At 34.3% G+C, this 16627-nt stretch overlaps 1 protein-coding gene across 5 annotated transcripts; it reads right to left on the bottom strand.

Moving 5' to 3' along the window:
• Nucleotides 1-11: 11 nt before the first annotated feature.
• On the bottom strand, nt 12-16108 carry LOC140960472 (DEK domain-containing chromatin-associated protein 3-like). Of its 5 annotated transcripts, none has more exons than XM_073418757.1 (13): nt 15986-16105; nt 15558-15605; nt 14669-15457; nt 14506-14539; nt 9190-9269; nt 8798-8857; nt 8596-8706; nt 8416-8496; nt 8188-8265; nt 1219-1675; nt 980-1092; nt 518-548; nt 12-430 (listed from the first exon to the last, which is right to left on the bottom strand). In XM_073418757.1, the coding sequence occupies exons 3-13, from the start codon at nt 15371-15373 to the stop codon at nt 255-257; spliced, it is 1926 nt and encodes a 641-aa protein (XP_073274858.1). In that variant the 5' UTR covers nt 15374-15457; nt 15558-15605; nt 15986-16105; the 3' UTR covers nt 12-254. The 5 variants fall into 5 exon arrangements, with proteins under 5 accessions (XP_073274858.1, XP_073274859.1, XP_073274861.1 ...); XM_073418758.1 differs by having other exon boundaries at nt 14669-15413; XM_073418760.1 differs by having other exon boundaries at nt 14669-15399.
• Nucleotides 16109-16627: the final 519 nt, after the last annotated feature.

Below are 16627 nucleotides of genomic sequence, written 5' to 3'. Positions count from 1 at the left end.
CAACATTTACATATCCAAAAAATATTATAACATCACAGACTAATTTAATTTAATCGGAAAAAAGTTAAATTCAATATACTATTGAGGCTCGATACCATAAAAAGAAAGAAATGTACGACTCTATCACTAAACATAAATGACAGCTAAGCTAATACAAATCAAAGGTAACCAAACACATTGCTACTCAGAACCATGACCAATGTCTATTTCTAGTGAAAAGAAACGAAGCAGCTGAAGGGGGATTGGGTTTTAGTTCACACCAGTTTTTCAGCCTTCACACTTTGGGTAGACGCCTTCTTCTCATCCTTCCCAGCATCACCACCTTCATCATCTTCTTCATCTTCCGAATCAGCTAGTTTAGTAAGTTCCTCCTGAATCATGAGCTTTATTGATGATTTTCTTGGAACCAGATCCTCACTGAATCTTTTGGCTGAAATGAACAGAAATTTATTAAGCAAAAAACTAGCTGAAGGTAAGGGAACCTAGTGAGAGTTTAAAGCCAGATATGAAACATTACCAAGTAGCTTCAGAACATCGGTGAAAGTAGCCTGAAAAAATATATATATTCAATATCAAGACAATTGAAACAAAACAAAAAACAAAAAAAGAACACGACTCAGTAATACAAGTGTAAAAAGAACGAAAAATTTCGACAGTTCACCATCTTGCCCATGAGTGAAGAGAAAACCAAAGGCAAGACAAGATTAATTTTCTTTTAAAGAACTTCCGAGCCATCAACAGACATAGCACAAATACCATTCTTACCAAACATAATTTGGTACTTGATTAAAGTACAATTAGACGCAACAATTTCGACAAAAGGACTACAGAGGAAATAAGACCATGTCTCCAGCTACAACAGCATTAAACAAGCAGACACAAATCAAGTGCATGAAAATGTTCAATTTGTGTCTTTCCTTCCACCATCTACCATCGTACGAACCCAAAAACATTAGAGAAAAGGACTTCTGGTACTCACAGTATTGAAGTCAACCTCTTTTAGGAGTTCACAAATAGCATTCCTAAGCTCATCGTCACTTGGTGTCACTTTAGCTTCCTTGGGTTTCTCTTTACCTTTAAGAACTTTTTTCCCTTATTTGAACATAAGCAAACAAAATCAGAATGACAATCCAGTAGAAAGAGAGAAGGTTTTCATACAATAAATAAAACAAGAACTCGAATTTTTTATCTACAAACAATGGATCATGCATTTCTTACCCGTGCTCACGCTTGACGGAGACTTCTTTGGAGTTGATGTCTTGACCTTGACTATTTCATCTTTCTTTTTACCAGAAGTACTCTTTGCACTCGTACCTTTATTGCTTTTAGAGCGACTATGTGGTGATTTTACAGGTTCTCTCTCAGGCGGAGGATCGGCCTTCTTAGATATAGTAAATTTCTTGGTTTTGGCTTTTCCAGTGGACCCCTTCTTCACAGACTTGGCAGATCCTTGCTTCTGCTTTACTTCGTCCTCATCAGCTTTTTCAGATTCACTATCTTTCTCTTCACTTTCAGCTCGTTCAGACATCTCATCCTCTGACTTCTCCAGAATGCCATTTACATCTTCATCTTCATGGGCTTCATCATTCTTGTCCTCTGATTCATCTTCTGAATCAGGTCTGCCCTCCTTTGTCTCCTTCCCCTTTCTAGATGTACTCTCAGTTTTCTTTGAACTCTGGATATAACAAAGATGAAAAGGGTTTAAATATAATCAGGAAGGATTTTTTCATATGGCTTGAGACATCAAGTTAGTAACTTAGTATTCAAATGGCTTGAGACATCAAGTTAGTAACTTAGTATGATACTACTAATTTAGTTCATTCTAATTTCAGAGCCAAGCTTCCAATTATGGGGGGAAATCAATGGACCGCACATGCTCTCCCAGTAAGCTTCTTTATTTTTATTTCATTTGCTTTGATTAAGGAGTAAAGGAGTCTAATAGGAATTAAACTAACAGTTAAATATACTTTATCCTCAGTCAAATGTCATCCTCAACATTACCACACAGACTGCATTTCATAAGATCAAGCAGATAATAGAATCGCGGAAATTTTTAGTGATAATATGATTGATTAAGAGATGATACAATAAGTCGTCTGAAAACAAAGAAAACAGTAAAATACATAGAGAAAAGAGAGAGACTACAGACACATCATCATTATATTATATGAATAAAAAGCTTATGTACAACATGATAGCAATTCTTAAATATGGTAACAGTTCAATTATTATTCCTTGATTTGAGGAATAAAATACTCTTGATTATATGAATTAAAATATTTCTATATCTCTACACTCCCCCCTCAAGATGGTGCATAGATATCTATCATGCCCAACTTGATAGTGAAATCTTTAAACTTTGGTCTGAATTGACCCTTTGTTGATGCATCAGCAATATCTTGTTCAGGGGTGACAAATGACATACAGATGACTCTGGTATCCAGCTTCTCTTAAATAAAATGTCTATCAACTTCAATATGCTTTGTTCAATCATGTTGTACAGGTTTATTCACAATGCTGATTGCGGATTTATTATCACAGAACAGTTTCATTGGAGTTTCAAAGTCCATCTTCAGCTCCTCAAGCACTAACTTGAGCCATAATATCTCACATACTCCGTCAGCCATAGCCCTAAGTTCAGCTTCAGCACTACTTCGGGCTACCACATTCTGTTTCTTGCTCCTCCAAGTGACCAGATTAGCCCAAAGAAAGGTGCAATATCCAGTAGTGGATCTACGATCTACGATCTACGAGTGAACCTACCCAATCTGGTCAGTAAAAGCTTCAATGTTTTTTCGATTGGCTTTTAGAATAAAAGACCTCTTCCCAGGATATTTAATTATCTTAGAATCTTGTAAACTGCCTCCATGTGATCCTCATAAGGTGAGTGCATATATTGGCTTACTACACTCACGGCAAAAGCAATATCGGGCCTTGTATGTGAAAGTTAGATGAGTTTACTGATAAAAACGAATATATAGAGATTTTAGAGACTTTATTTTGTCTTATTTGTACTTATCTAATATTTTTATTCCATATTTTGTGCATTTCTGGATTAATTTATATTATTGTAGATTTGACCAAATGAGGAAATAAAATTAATTTTGGTGATAAGATCAAATAATTCAATATCAAATATGAAAGACCCCAAGAAAGATGGAAGGAGAAAACACTGCAAAGAATCTCGATAATTAAGAAAATAATTGATGGAGAGTTTTGAACCATTTTCCAATATGATTTTACAAGACTGTGATTTTACAAAACTCCAAGGACAACAAAATAGCACAAGAAAGAAAATAATATAAAATAAAGAATATCTTTAATTATTTCCTTAGGCCGTGAATGTGAAACTTGAAATTTTGGAGGAGTTTTGCAAACCTTGTCACATCCGCGTAGAGTCCACCTTGTGAGATAAAGGAGTTTTGGAATTGGCAAATCTCTTAGATATTCACGTGGAGTCTTCAAAAAAGAGTTTTGGACTTTTAAATTTGGCCAATTGATGAAAGGAAAAAAATGGCACTTCCCGTACAACAAGAGAGGGGAGAAATGGAAGCACTTCACGTACATGAACATAGGAGAGAGGAGAAAGCAGAAGACGGAACTTGGAGGAGGACATATGGCAATCTTCTCGGGGAACTTGGAGGAAGAAGGAAACTAGGGTGTGAACGAGAGGACGAAGACTTCCAAGGGAGAATCGCGCCAATCACGTTGATATTTTCTTATTCCTTCTTAGAGTTTGTTTTCAGAATTCAAACATTGTGTTCTTGCTTTGTTTTGACATTATCAAATAAATTTGTTTATATCAAGGCCACGATACAATTAAAAAATACTGTATTTAATATATTGTTTCTTTTCAATAAATTATTTTTCTTGTTTTTAATTATTGATTGATGTTAGTTTAATATTTCTTGTGAATAGCCTGATCAACAATTTACATGTTTGTTGACTACTCACGAATCGTAAGATGATTGATTAAATATAGTAATAAAGACGTCAATCAACACACAGTAAAATTGACTAGGAATAGATTCGATGTCTATGTAAGGTATCAGGTGAAAATTAAAATTCCACAAAGATTTAATTCATTTAGATCTAATTAAATTCAATTAAGAATAATTGGACTGTTAGATTTAAATATGTTATTAACTCGTGGAATCGTTTAATAAGTAAGTTGGGGATATCATCGTGATTGTGCAATATTTAAATGATTAATTGAATTCTAACACATGTCAACATAGTAAATTTTGGTGTCGTTGTGTTTCTTAGTCTTTTATTTGATTTGAACCTCTCCTTGATCATTGAATCCGTCATATTTAATTGAAATTGTGTTATTAATTTAGTTTAGATAAATAATTTTATTTATTTTGTCTATATTAAGTTAAATAATAAAAATTCTAGTAATTAAATATTAGTCTTTGTGAGATCGATACTCAGACTCATTACCATTTACTATTATTTCACCAAATCCGCTTTCTAGATTTATTCCCTACCAAAATTTTCGGTCACTTACCAACTACATGTTGGTATCTCCTCTATCAACCAAATAGGTAGCGGGGAGAATTGCTTCTCCCCATAAGTATTTAAGCACTTGAGCAGTAAACATCAAAGACCTAACTACTTCAAGGAAATGTCGATTTTTTTATCTCAGTCACCCTGTTATGTTGAGGAGTATCGGTACAAGAACTCTGATGTATCATACCTTTTTGTTGAAAAAATGATCCCAAACATTTATTAAAGTACTCATTCCCATTATTACCACTAAATACTTGAACTTTAGCTTGAAATTGTGTTTCAACCAAGTTACCAAAGTGTTTTTAAATGTTGGTGTTTTAAATGGTCCCCACACATAACTATGAACAAGTGAGAACGGTTTTAACGCCCTATATCAGAGAGCATGAAATGTAGCACGATGATGTTTTGCAAATTGACAAATATCATCTCAGAACACGGATGGATCATTTTTTCTAAACAATGATGGAAACAAATGCTGCAAATATTGGAAACTACGATGACCTAATCTGCGGTGCCATAACATTACTTCATCATCGCTATAAGTGAAAGAGGATACGATAATAGTTTTTTGAGCTTGTCCACGCAAGTCGTTACCATTTTCAAAGTAACAAAGACCACAAATCTCCTTAGCATTTCCAATCACCTTCCCCAAAGAAAGATCCTGAAACACACAAGAATTTGAAGAGAAGTTCCCACAACACTTCAAATCTTGACTCAACTTGCTAACCGAAAGTAAATTACACGAGAGATTAGGGACATGGAGAATATTATGAAGGACTAGATTTTTTGAGATAGCAATTGACCCTTTACTAGCAACAACATACAAAGAACCATAACCAATTTTAATGTTTTGGTATGCTGAACATGGATGGTAAGAAAAAAACAATCTAGAAAACCCTGTCACATGGCCAGTTGCACCAGAGTCTATTATCCAAAGGTAGGAAGGGTAGGTCGACACGTTAAAGGCTGCATATTGTAAGAAACTACCTTTTTGGGCAAGGAACAAAATGAGGATCATAACTAGGAAAATTGCACAATTTTTTTTTTATAAGAAACATTATTTTATTAATGATATAATAAGAGGTAAGTACATCAGTGGACTAGTGATCCACTTTCATCATGAATTACATAATATCAAATTTGTTTTAATGATACACATAATCCAGCGTTAAAAGCTTTAATGGTAAATCGGGGTGGTCAATTTCTCTCTCGCTAGGGTTTTTCAGCGACACAACGAGATTTTCAGAGCCATGGCTTTGATACCATGAAAACAAAGAAAACAACAAAATATATAGAGGAAGACGCAACACCATTATATTATATTAATAAAAAGCTTATGTACAAACATAGTTGTCAAAGGCGAGCGCCTCTCGCCTCAGGCGCGGGCAACGATTTACAAAGGCGAGCCCAGACGCGCGCCTCGGCTCGCCTTGGAAGGGCTCTCGGGCGCGCCTGAGATTGCCTTTTTTTTTTTTAAATTCAGTGACAGAGAAGTTGCATTTGAAAATGCAACTTCTCTGTTTTTTTTAATATTAACTTAAAATGTAAAAAGCCCAACCCAACCTTAAACCCTAGCAGCCCAGTTAACAAATTAAATATCATATAGCGACAAGAGCAGAAGTGTGCAGACTTCAACAGAATTACAGAAGCCAACAACGTGATAACGTGAATAAGAGAAAGGCCAAGAACCATTTATTGAAGAAAGCTCAGGTATCAGTTCTAGCGACTCTGATTATTCGATAGAAGAAGATGAACTTGATTTGGATGATTGAAGAATTTTAATCGTGTTACTTATTATAATGAACTTATTAATTATTTGTTGTTTTATGTGACATTGTGACTTAATTATTTCATATTTTAATATATTATTCTAAGATAAATATATTTTTTAAAAAAATAAATAATGTGCGCATTGCTTCGGTAAGGCGCGCGCCTCGCCTTGCGCCTTGCGCCTCAGGCTCCAGAGCCCTTGTGCGCCTCGGTGCGCCTTGCGCCCTTGACAACTATGTGTACAAAGGCCTATATTTATACATTAGCAATTCTTAAATATGGTAACCGTTCAATTATTATTCCCTGATTTTTTTAGAAATAAAGTACTCTTGATTATATGAATTAAAATCTTTCTATATCTCTACATCGTTTTTTTGGTTGAGCGAATCAATTTAGATAATAGTTATTAAAGGTGTTTAAACGATTAATTAAATTTACAAACTTTTAAACAGCTAAATGTGTAAAACAAATAAAATTTGAATTTTAAAAATTAATTAAAGTAAACAGGTGTATTTGAGGTATTTGAAAAAACATACCACGACACATGAATTTTGTCTCATTATGCCCAAGTTTTATAATATAGTATAATAGATAATTTGGATTTTTGAAGAATAAAGTATATATAGCATCAAACAGAGAATCTATAATCTACCAAATATCAACATTAGGCAACTATTAATTGGTGCAAAAGCAAATAAGAATAACCGCTTCATTTGTACTAACAAAGCCATTATTAAAGCGTTCATGTCGGTCACTGGAGAGTGATGCCTGCGCAAGTAGGTTCTTTGCTCGCCATAACCCATGTTAAGGAGGATATGGACAAGGAATAATTTCAATTTCAAATGCAACAGTCATTCACGACTATAAGTTTAAATAAATTTTAGGGTTCTCTTCTTTCCTCCATTGTATCCAATCAACACCCACTCAATTACCAAATAGTCCTCCACTCAACACTTTCATTTCATTCCTGCATCATGACTAGCCCCACCCCCTTTCTCCATGTTTTTCTTTCCCCGATTTCCTTTCATCTTCCTTGTTTCGATTGTTCCAAAGGCAAAACCACGAGATGTCATACTTCAAAACCATAAACAAAAATGTAGCAACCAAAATACTCTCCTTCCCCTCAAGCTCCTACAATGGAAATTTCGAAAAAGATTTATTACCCAAAATTAAATTAATTAATGCTTAACCCATCACCTCTGCGCTCCTGCCAAAAAACTTCCTGTTCCTGCCCCATATCCAACAATGGCAGCAGCTAGTGCAGTTGCTGCTGTCACCAACACTACCACCAGCGAATTCCAAAGGCCACTATCAGCTTTTACCTTTACTTCTCTCATGTTTCCTCTTTGTTTTTCTCTCATTTCTCTCCAAACACCTTTGAGACACTTCTGTAGTGCCATTAGCTTGGTTGTGCAGTAACCCAGTTTGGAATTAAGATGTGGTTTTGGGGTGAAAGTTGTCGTCAGTAGTTTTAAAATGGCGTTCTAGTCCAATGCCCAAAACTTTGGGAAACTTTGAAGAGAATACCTAGGTTTATCTCTTCATTTTCAGATTCTATGCCTTACGGTAAATTTACACTTCTTATGATGGAAAACACATTTCCCGGCAAGGACAAATCTGTCAACCAAATATGCAAACAATGTGGCCTAATGCCAAGCTTAAGGATCACAAGATGTGAACCAAATGCATGATAAAAGCTTGATTATTATAAAACTCCGTAATTAACCAGAGACTACAATCAGCCATAGTAGATAAAAGACATTATAAAAAATGACAATCAGATTTATGGTTTATATACTGTACCCAAGTCATCGGTTAATAGTTACACGTAGTTTCCCAAACTTAAATACATAAAAAAGCAAGTCAGAATCTCAACCTAGTTTAGTTTTAATCAAGAAAACTTACCTTGGCCGAGCCTTTTGAAGGAGTGCTACTCTCCAACGCTGACTTGCTGGCCCGCTTTCTCTTTTTGCCCTTGCTTGACTGGCCAACATTCATGACACTTAAAAATGATTGAACCAAGTGGAGAAAAACTTAAAATTGAAGCAAAATTATAAATATATAAACTTATTCACTTAAAATATGTTTAAAATATGGAGGAAAAACAAAGAAAAAATAAGCAGAGTGTCAAACCTGTTCTTTATCCACAAGAAATTCAGCAGTGGTTGCATGAGGAGCCATCAAAAACTCAATCAACTTTGAGATGATATCTTCCTGAATATGAGAGAGAGAAATTAAAGATACACTTTGATAGGAAGTAAAGCCTCAGATAAATAGTGAACTTGCTCTTGAAGTAGGAAGAATATCACAAACCTTTCTCGTATTAGCCTTCGAAACTGGTATATCAAAAAGATCACAGAACTCCACAAGCTTCTCTTTGACAATCTTGTCAAGTTTTTCTTTTAATTTTATGGTTTGCTTTTCCTGAGATAATGTTCATAAAGAAAAATTAAAGTCAAAACATTATAAATAGCCAAATAGATCATATACAATGGATTAGTAAGTTATTCTTCACCTCATCGTCATGCCAAACAAACCCAGAGAATCTTGACATGTTGTTCTTAAATTCAGCAGCCTGGAGTCACAAGCACAAGAAGTTTAACCAACTACAAACTACCAGTAACATATCAATGGTGGCAGATGGAGACACCAAGTTAATGTTCAGCTTCATAAACTTTATGTGTAGGAAAACCAAGAAACCTACCAAAGGTTAGCTCAAGTGTGTAATATTTGTGTAGTTGAGAGTGAAATATAGATCAAAGACACAAAACAGTTATTATCCCATGATGACCAAACCAAGGAGTTCAAAACGCACCACTGAAGATCATGTTAGAGAATAATCATGCTCCCTTTAAACAATATGATATGATGCTTGACCTAAAATTTCCAAGATATTAAAAGCATTACCTTTCCTCTCCTGCCAAAAAGAATATTATGCAGCAATCTAAAGGTATCATCATTCTTCTTTCTTGACAACTTGTATGCCACTGTAACAAATAAGCGGTTGAAAACTACATGAGATTCATTCATACAACACATATTTGTAATAAATTTCATGAGCAGCAATTGCAAGAAGAATTACAAGTATTGTCACAGCTAAACCATAGAAAGATATGCAAGTTTTACACCCCACTGAATGAACAGAATGATGTAAATTTTATCAATCACAAACTTTTATGTACAAATGTGCCTGCATGTGTTTGTTGGCAAAAGAAAATATTCAAGCATTTCGGTAAACAACATTCTTTTCTTTTTCCGAAAGATAAAAATAGTAACTCACATTCTGCAGAACTGTGTGCACACCACGGTTAAAGAGACAGATGAGATGGAGCACTTTATTGAAAAATGTATAAGAAGTTGTATTTTACACTGCTAGCAAAAGCTTATCAAAGTAAAGGAAATACACATTTTACTTCGGTAGTAAAGATTGAAAGATTTTAGCAAGACATAATTCCAATGATTTTAATTGATATACTGAACCTAATGCATAGTAATATAACAACATGAAATCCCTGAATTGCTTATAGTAGCCTGAAGATATGGAATTTATGACATTCCTTCTGTTTAATTATATACGTGGCTTTCAAATGATAACCATAAATCCCAAATAAAAAGTAGAAAAATTTAAATGCATTGTACGTGATCATGTGATTGAAAGTTTATCAGATCATCACTTGACAGTATATAAGCAATTTGATTGTAATGCTTATCATTTCACATAGGAAGTGTAATAAGAACAGGCAATCCCAATCAACTTGAGACAAAAGGTCTGAAATCGATGGAAAAGAGCATATAACACTTCGTTAGCAAGACACTACCCATGGTTTCTTAACTCACAAATAAGAATTCAGCGATCAACAGATAATATATTTTTAAATTTTAACATCATTACAACTGTGTTTTATGTTTACAGAATAGAAAATTATCAATCAGTCATGTAGTACCATCACATAAAATATTTTTCAGTAAATAAACTCCTGCCCATGCCGATCCCACACCCCAGGAACAAAACAAAAGAAAGACAAATAAACAAAACCAAGTTCCCACAATTCCAGGTATTCCAAAAGAAGAAAAAATAAATAAATGGGGAAATTATAAATATTACTAATCTTCGGGAGTATGCTGACATCCATACCCAGATCCAAATTCTTCAGTCAAGATTACAAAAACTAAAAGAAGTACCGAGCCTATTTTGTCTTTTCCATATTTATATAAAGAAAGTGTAAAGGAAAAACGTTGCTCCTTGAAACTGTACCGAGTAAAAGGTAACTTAATGTTTACATAATTTAATTAGCTAATACATATGGGATCTGCTCATGGCACTCCCTAACCAAAAAAATAGTGACAATATATTGTTCCAGCCTATGCTACATGTGTACGGGTACGGATATCGCATCGAATACGATACGGATACAACAATAATGCAAATTTTGAAAATATAAGACACGATATGACTATTATACGACAACTATTAAAATATATATAAATATTGTGGATATATATATGTGTAAATATATACAACGTACAACTTCAGACAAGTGATTTAAGAAGAATAATTTTTTAAAAAAAATCAATTTTTTTCGAACGTATCCAGAAATGTATCTCCGCTGTGTTCATGGTGTATCCTAACCGAGTCCAAGACGTATTTGAGTAGTCAAACCTACAAAAAGTCAACAACGCGGATTTTGCCATATCCGACACGCGACTCGGATACTTCATGTAAAAAAAATTTAGGAGTATCCGTGCTACATATGTTCCAACTTAGTTAGAGGTGATTATAGTCTCCTGATTATGTTAGCAATATACTCTGATCTATTTCCTTACAAATCTAGATATTTAAACGCATATAAGATAGCATCATTTATTATTTACACGAGCATTCTACGTATATGTGACGAGTGCACAAACAAATAGCATATTCAACGAGCTAGTAAAAGCAATTAAAGCTTTACATGAAAAATTCTAGATTCTAGTCAAACAGATAGTGGTAGGGGGGCTTCTCAGAGAAAGTTCCCAGTAATTTCCAATTATCAACCTCACATAACAGCATCATTCCAAAATTTTTATAGTCAATTATATATTTTGTCTGTCGTCAAATTCTCATTTTTAGAGTGGGCACCCTAACTAAAAAGGAGGAAGTAGAGCCGTCTCTACTTTGTTGGAGCATGCTAAGAATGCTGGGAGTTGAGTGACGGGGTTTGGCTATTAGAGAGCTCCCCAAACAGTATCCCTAGCTGGTATATTAAACGCAGCGATGACAAATCAAGATCTCACATTTTACTATCTCCCAAAATCACAGCATCGTTGTTGTATAAGATATGGAAGGAATATGGTTTTCATCAAGTGCGGCCAAAAAAGTAACATACTCAAAGGGAAAATTGTTAAATGTTTGAAACCGACGGTTATATTTCCTTTTCTGATTCTAACGAAAGATGGAACCAGAAGCAAAACCGTTTGAATTGGTCCGACTGATGCAGTTTCGGTTCCAGTTTCGATACGGTTTGAACCAATTCAAATTGATATTTATTCCTTGAAAAGTTGAAGTCAAGAAAATAATACCAACATAACTCACGTGATAATCAAACTAATAAGAGTTCATTATTTAGTATTTATATTACAAAATATTATGAGCATTTAATTATTTATTAAATAAAAATAGGGATTAAATTTAATTCACATAAACTAAGTAGTTTAACCATGTAACTAAATCATCCATGTGTACCACAAGATCATAAAATTTTAATGAATGGTTTCGGCTATGGTTACACATAATTCTGGTTCAGTTTCTAATTTTTTATGAACTTAAGATTGATTTACGGTTTCATCTACGGCTACACATGGTTGTAGTTTCAGTTTTTTTATTTTTAAGAACCATAACAGAATCGTAGGTCCTTGGTTCAGATTCCTTTTTGGAATGAAACCAAAAAACGATTTTTGTTATGGTTTTTCAAATATGGTTTGGTTTTGGTGGTCGGGTCTACCTGGGAGCTATGAAAAGAAAGGAACAAATAGACTTCTGAAAGAACACAAGAGAGTGTGTGTGTGTGTGTGTGTGTGTGTGTGTGTCAACTACAAGTGGATATCAAATATTAGGTCTACACTTTTGGCACGAAAGGAAAAAAGATCTTAAAAAGATTCGATTTAGTTTTTTATAATTAATTGGTTGGCAACCCATATTAGCCTGACTCAATAATTGTGTAATTTATTTATAGAAAGATTATGTATTCAAATTGGGACGTCGAAATATTGTTTTGAAAGTTTGATCCAAGGGAAGTGTTTTATTCTTCAATTATATATTTATCTTTACCAATGATTTTTATTTCTTATAGAATAAATTAAAAAATAGCATTTGTTTCAAAAACATGTTTGTATACTTTAATTTGTCTGTTTACAACATAATTGTTGGTTAATTGGAGGAGTCTATTATGTAGTGCTTGCCCAAAATCTTAACGATGATGTGAGAAAGCATATGACCAATGCAACTTTTCCCTACCCATTCTGCTTTTGATGAAATTTTAAAGGAAAGGCAGCTTATGTTTTTTTTTTTTTGAGAATGCATATGATCAATGCAACTTTTCTCAACCCATTCTGCTTCCGAAGAAATTTTAAAGGAAAGGCAGCTTATGTTTTTTTTAAAAAAAGAAAAAAGACATGATCAACACATCAAGAGATCAAGTGGTTATTCTACACTACCACAATTAATATACTCGGAAATAATCGAGAACGTACCAACCATAAATATGTTTTATTAAAAAAAACATGATCAACACATCAAGAGATCAAGCGGTTATTCTACACTACCACAATTAATATACTCGGAAATCATCAAGAATGTACCAACCATAAATAATGCTCCTATTTTCTCTAATGTCAGAATTTCTCATGGCATTTCTCAATTATTTTTTTTTTAAAAAGAGTATCGATATGTTGGGTCACGGCACCACAATCAACCTTGAGTCACCACAACGAAAGTGAAAGCCTCTCAAATAGTATTGTTTTGTATTTGATAAAAAAATATCTCATGTTGGTCAATTCGATCAACTTCGAGCAATTGATCCAACTTCGTAGTCTACATTTTAGCCTCTCACTAAACCATTTCTCATTAACCTATTTACCCTCCAATTCACCTCATCGTATGATGCAAGCCGCATGGAGTTCTACTGAGTAGAGGAATTAGACTTGTTAATAAGAGTGAAAGAGCCTACTTTCATCATGCTCTAGCATTCTAGAGCGCACAAAGTTTTTTGGCTCATCTAGTCTAAACTACCTTTAGCTAGTGAGATCGATATCTCTAGGTTGAAGAAGTTTACAGTCAATAAGAGTTTAGAGCTCAATGTATTAGTGTTTGCATCTCATCACATAAATCTTTGTTTCATGTAAGATTTTTAAAGCTGGTATATATTCTTTGATTTGAGAATGAGCAGAAGAAATTTCAGTATTGTCGGCAAACTAATTATCCCATTGTAGTTAAATTTAATTATACACTGCTATTTTTTAGATCTTAAATTGATTTATTTGCTTATGAATTGTTTGAAAATCAATCATTTACATTTTCTAATTCCCACGTAAAAAGCAAAAAATAAAACACACATACACACTAGAAATTGAGAATTTACCGAGCATGGAAAGAATTTATTTCAAGTAAAAATGCTAATCCAACTAATTCATTTCTCTAAAACCCACAAAACTCCATAAATTCCAAAAAGCAGAAATATAAGAGACTCCAAGTAATTGCAAGCAGCAAATTTAACAAGGTCATGAGAGACTCGTGAGTCCAAGAATTTCATTATATTCGGACACAATTAAATGAGCGAGCTCACATAATCACAGGTAAAATCTCCGGAAAATAAACAAAAATATAAAGTGAAGGTGCATCATTCAGTTCTCTTCGCTGATCACAGGTAAAATCGCCGGAAATAAACAACAATATAGAGTGAAGGTGCATCATTCAGTTCTCTTCGCTGCATAGTTGCACACAACCAATACACATTTTAAGGCCCACAACCAATACACATTTTAAGTCCCGTAACCAAAGCCCGTAACCATTTGCTTTGCTCATAAATGCTCTCAAATGATGATGCTCAAGAAACTTTTGTCAGCTAATGTAGCGATCAACTAAAGAAGGAAGTACAGAAACAGGACAATAATCCAGTTGACACATGTATCAAGCTTGGTTTGCATAGGTGTATTTAAAAGAGGTAACAGAATTAGAAAAAAGTATACCGTTGGGAATATCTTTTAGTGCAGTTCCACGACCCTGCCACATATAGCAATACACAAAGGAGTAAATTTCAATTCAATGATAAGACATTGGCATTTCATAGATCGAAGGATTAGATTTTTCACAGGGTCATGGAAAAACAACAAGCAAACCAAAAGGTAATACCTTTTCGACATGGAATTCCTTGGCGGCGTCCTTCTCAATGGTGGCCACCAACCTTTCCACAGATTTCCGTTCACGTACTGGCCGGTCAGTTGTGTAAGTCACTGGAGTTTTTGGATCCTCCTTTTTCTCTGTTGATGTTTCATGTTCTTTGACCTTTTTTTCATTTGATGTTTTAGGCTTCTGCTTCTTGTCTACAGGTTCCTTTTTCTTAGTATTTTCCTTTTTGCCAGCATCATTCTTTCTTCTCGGACGCGTCTTCGTCAGACTTTTCTTTGCTTTAGGCTCTTCAGACCTTTCCTCATCTTCCACCCCAACTTCCTCCTCAACCTTATCTCCAGTTTCCTGGGTTTTCTCCATGACATCACGGTCCACTACCTCATCCTTGGCTTCCACCTTCCCTTCTGCAACAATTGCTTGCTTATCTTCTTCTTTATTTTCTTCCTCTCCTTCATTATTGTTCCCTTCCTTCACTACCTCTCCATCTTTTACTGTTTCTTCAATTTCTTCGGTTTTATTGATCTCTTCATCCACATCCATATCATTAGCCTCGACCTTCCCATCATCCTTTTTATCCTCTTCCATTGCATTCATTTCGCCTTGATGCTCCTCTTTGTTATCAATCACAGCCCCCGGCTCTTCCTCCAACTCAGTATTCCCATTTGCCAAGGACTCAGGCTTATCAGGTACCATATCTCCCTCACCCATAACAATTCCCAGTACAAGTATTTGACCTTACCAAAACACGCTTTTGAGATCCAAAACAAACCGCACACATTCAAACACAGTATCCTAACTAATCAAAGTAACAACTAAATCAGAAGAAAAGAAAGATCTTGAAAAGGAAAAGGAATGATATCTCTACAAACTGAATGAAATAAGAGAAACCTACTCGGTAAACGCACAGTTGATGCAAATCCAAATGACAATCAGCTTAAACCTACACACAGGAAAATACCGCATGCAAAATTTAATTAGATATCCACACCGCAAACACATTACAAACAACTACACGCAAAATCCACACTTACACACGGAGATCTTACAATCACGAACAATTCACAACAATCGTCATATCATAAAGAAAGTTAAAACAAAGCTTCAGCTTCAACCAAAANAAAAAAAAAAAAAAAAAAAAAAAAAAAAAAAAAAAAAAAAACTTCCCGTAAAAAAAACCCTAACCCGAAGAGATACAAATTCGAAATCAAATCAACAGAAAAAGACCAAAAATCAAACCCAAGTAGAAATACAGATATTTAAAGAAATCTACACATTAAATGAAGCTAAAATGATCAAAACAGCGCGGATTCGGAAGCTTACTCTCAAAATATTCGAAGCTCAGTGTCCTCCGACAGTGGTGATTTTGTAATTATGATCCTCCTCGCTCCCAGAGTTCCCAGCATCCGCAATTTATAGCTCGGACTTGAAAACCGGATTTTAAATCCAGTTTAATGCCATGTCAGATCGTAGGATATACACTAAACTAACGGCTAGCACATCTACCTCCAGAAATGGACGGTCCGGATTGCAAGTTCGTTTGACAGTCCTTTTGTTGCTGGACTTTAGCACATTTAAATGGGCCGCGCGCCTTCAGCTTAGTTCCGTTACTGGGCCTAATGGATTGACATGGGCCTATTTACCCAGTTTTTAAGATAGGTCTGAACATGGTTTCTCATAGGACACAAATTAACACCCAAGGCAAAAAATCCAAAATTATCATACGGAATATTCGTCTGATTAATTGTGAAATGAACATTTTTATATTCTAAAAATTAATAAGGCATTGTAAATTAAAGTGATAAACATTATAGTAAAGAATTAAAGTAATATCTCTAATAAAAATATAAAAAAAGGAAATGAATATTAATCGCGTAAATATGAAATTAATTTTGATAATTTTATATAATTGATTAAAATAAATATTAATTATAATAATGAAAAACGAAAATACTTTAACCATAA

This window comes from Primulina huaijiensis, chromosome 15, assembly GCF_012295235.1.
Source record: "Primulina huaijiensis isolate GDHJ02 chromosome 15, ASM1229523v2, whole genome shotgun sequence".
Taxonomy (NCBI): Eukaryota; Viridiplantae; Streptophyta; class Magnoliopsida; order Lamiales; family Gesneriaceae; genus Primulina; species Primulina huaijiensis.
This window is presented reverse-complemented; position numbering and strand designations above follow the sequence as displayed.

Coding starts and splice junctions, on each gene's coding strand:
- LOC140960472 (XM_073418755.1), bottom strand. CDS start 15,373: ATGGGTGAGGGAGATATGGTACCTGATAAGCCTGAGTCCTTGGCAAAT. Junction 8,858..9,189: donor TTTTTGGCAGGAGAGGAAAG/GTAATGCTTTTA, acceptor TTGTGACTCCAG/GCTGCTGAATTTAAGAACAA. Junction 8,497..8,595: donor CGAAGGCTAATACGAGAAAG/GTTTGTGATATT, acceptor TCTCATATTCAG/GAAGATATCATCTCAAAGTT.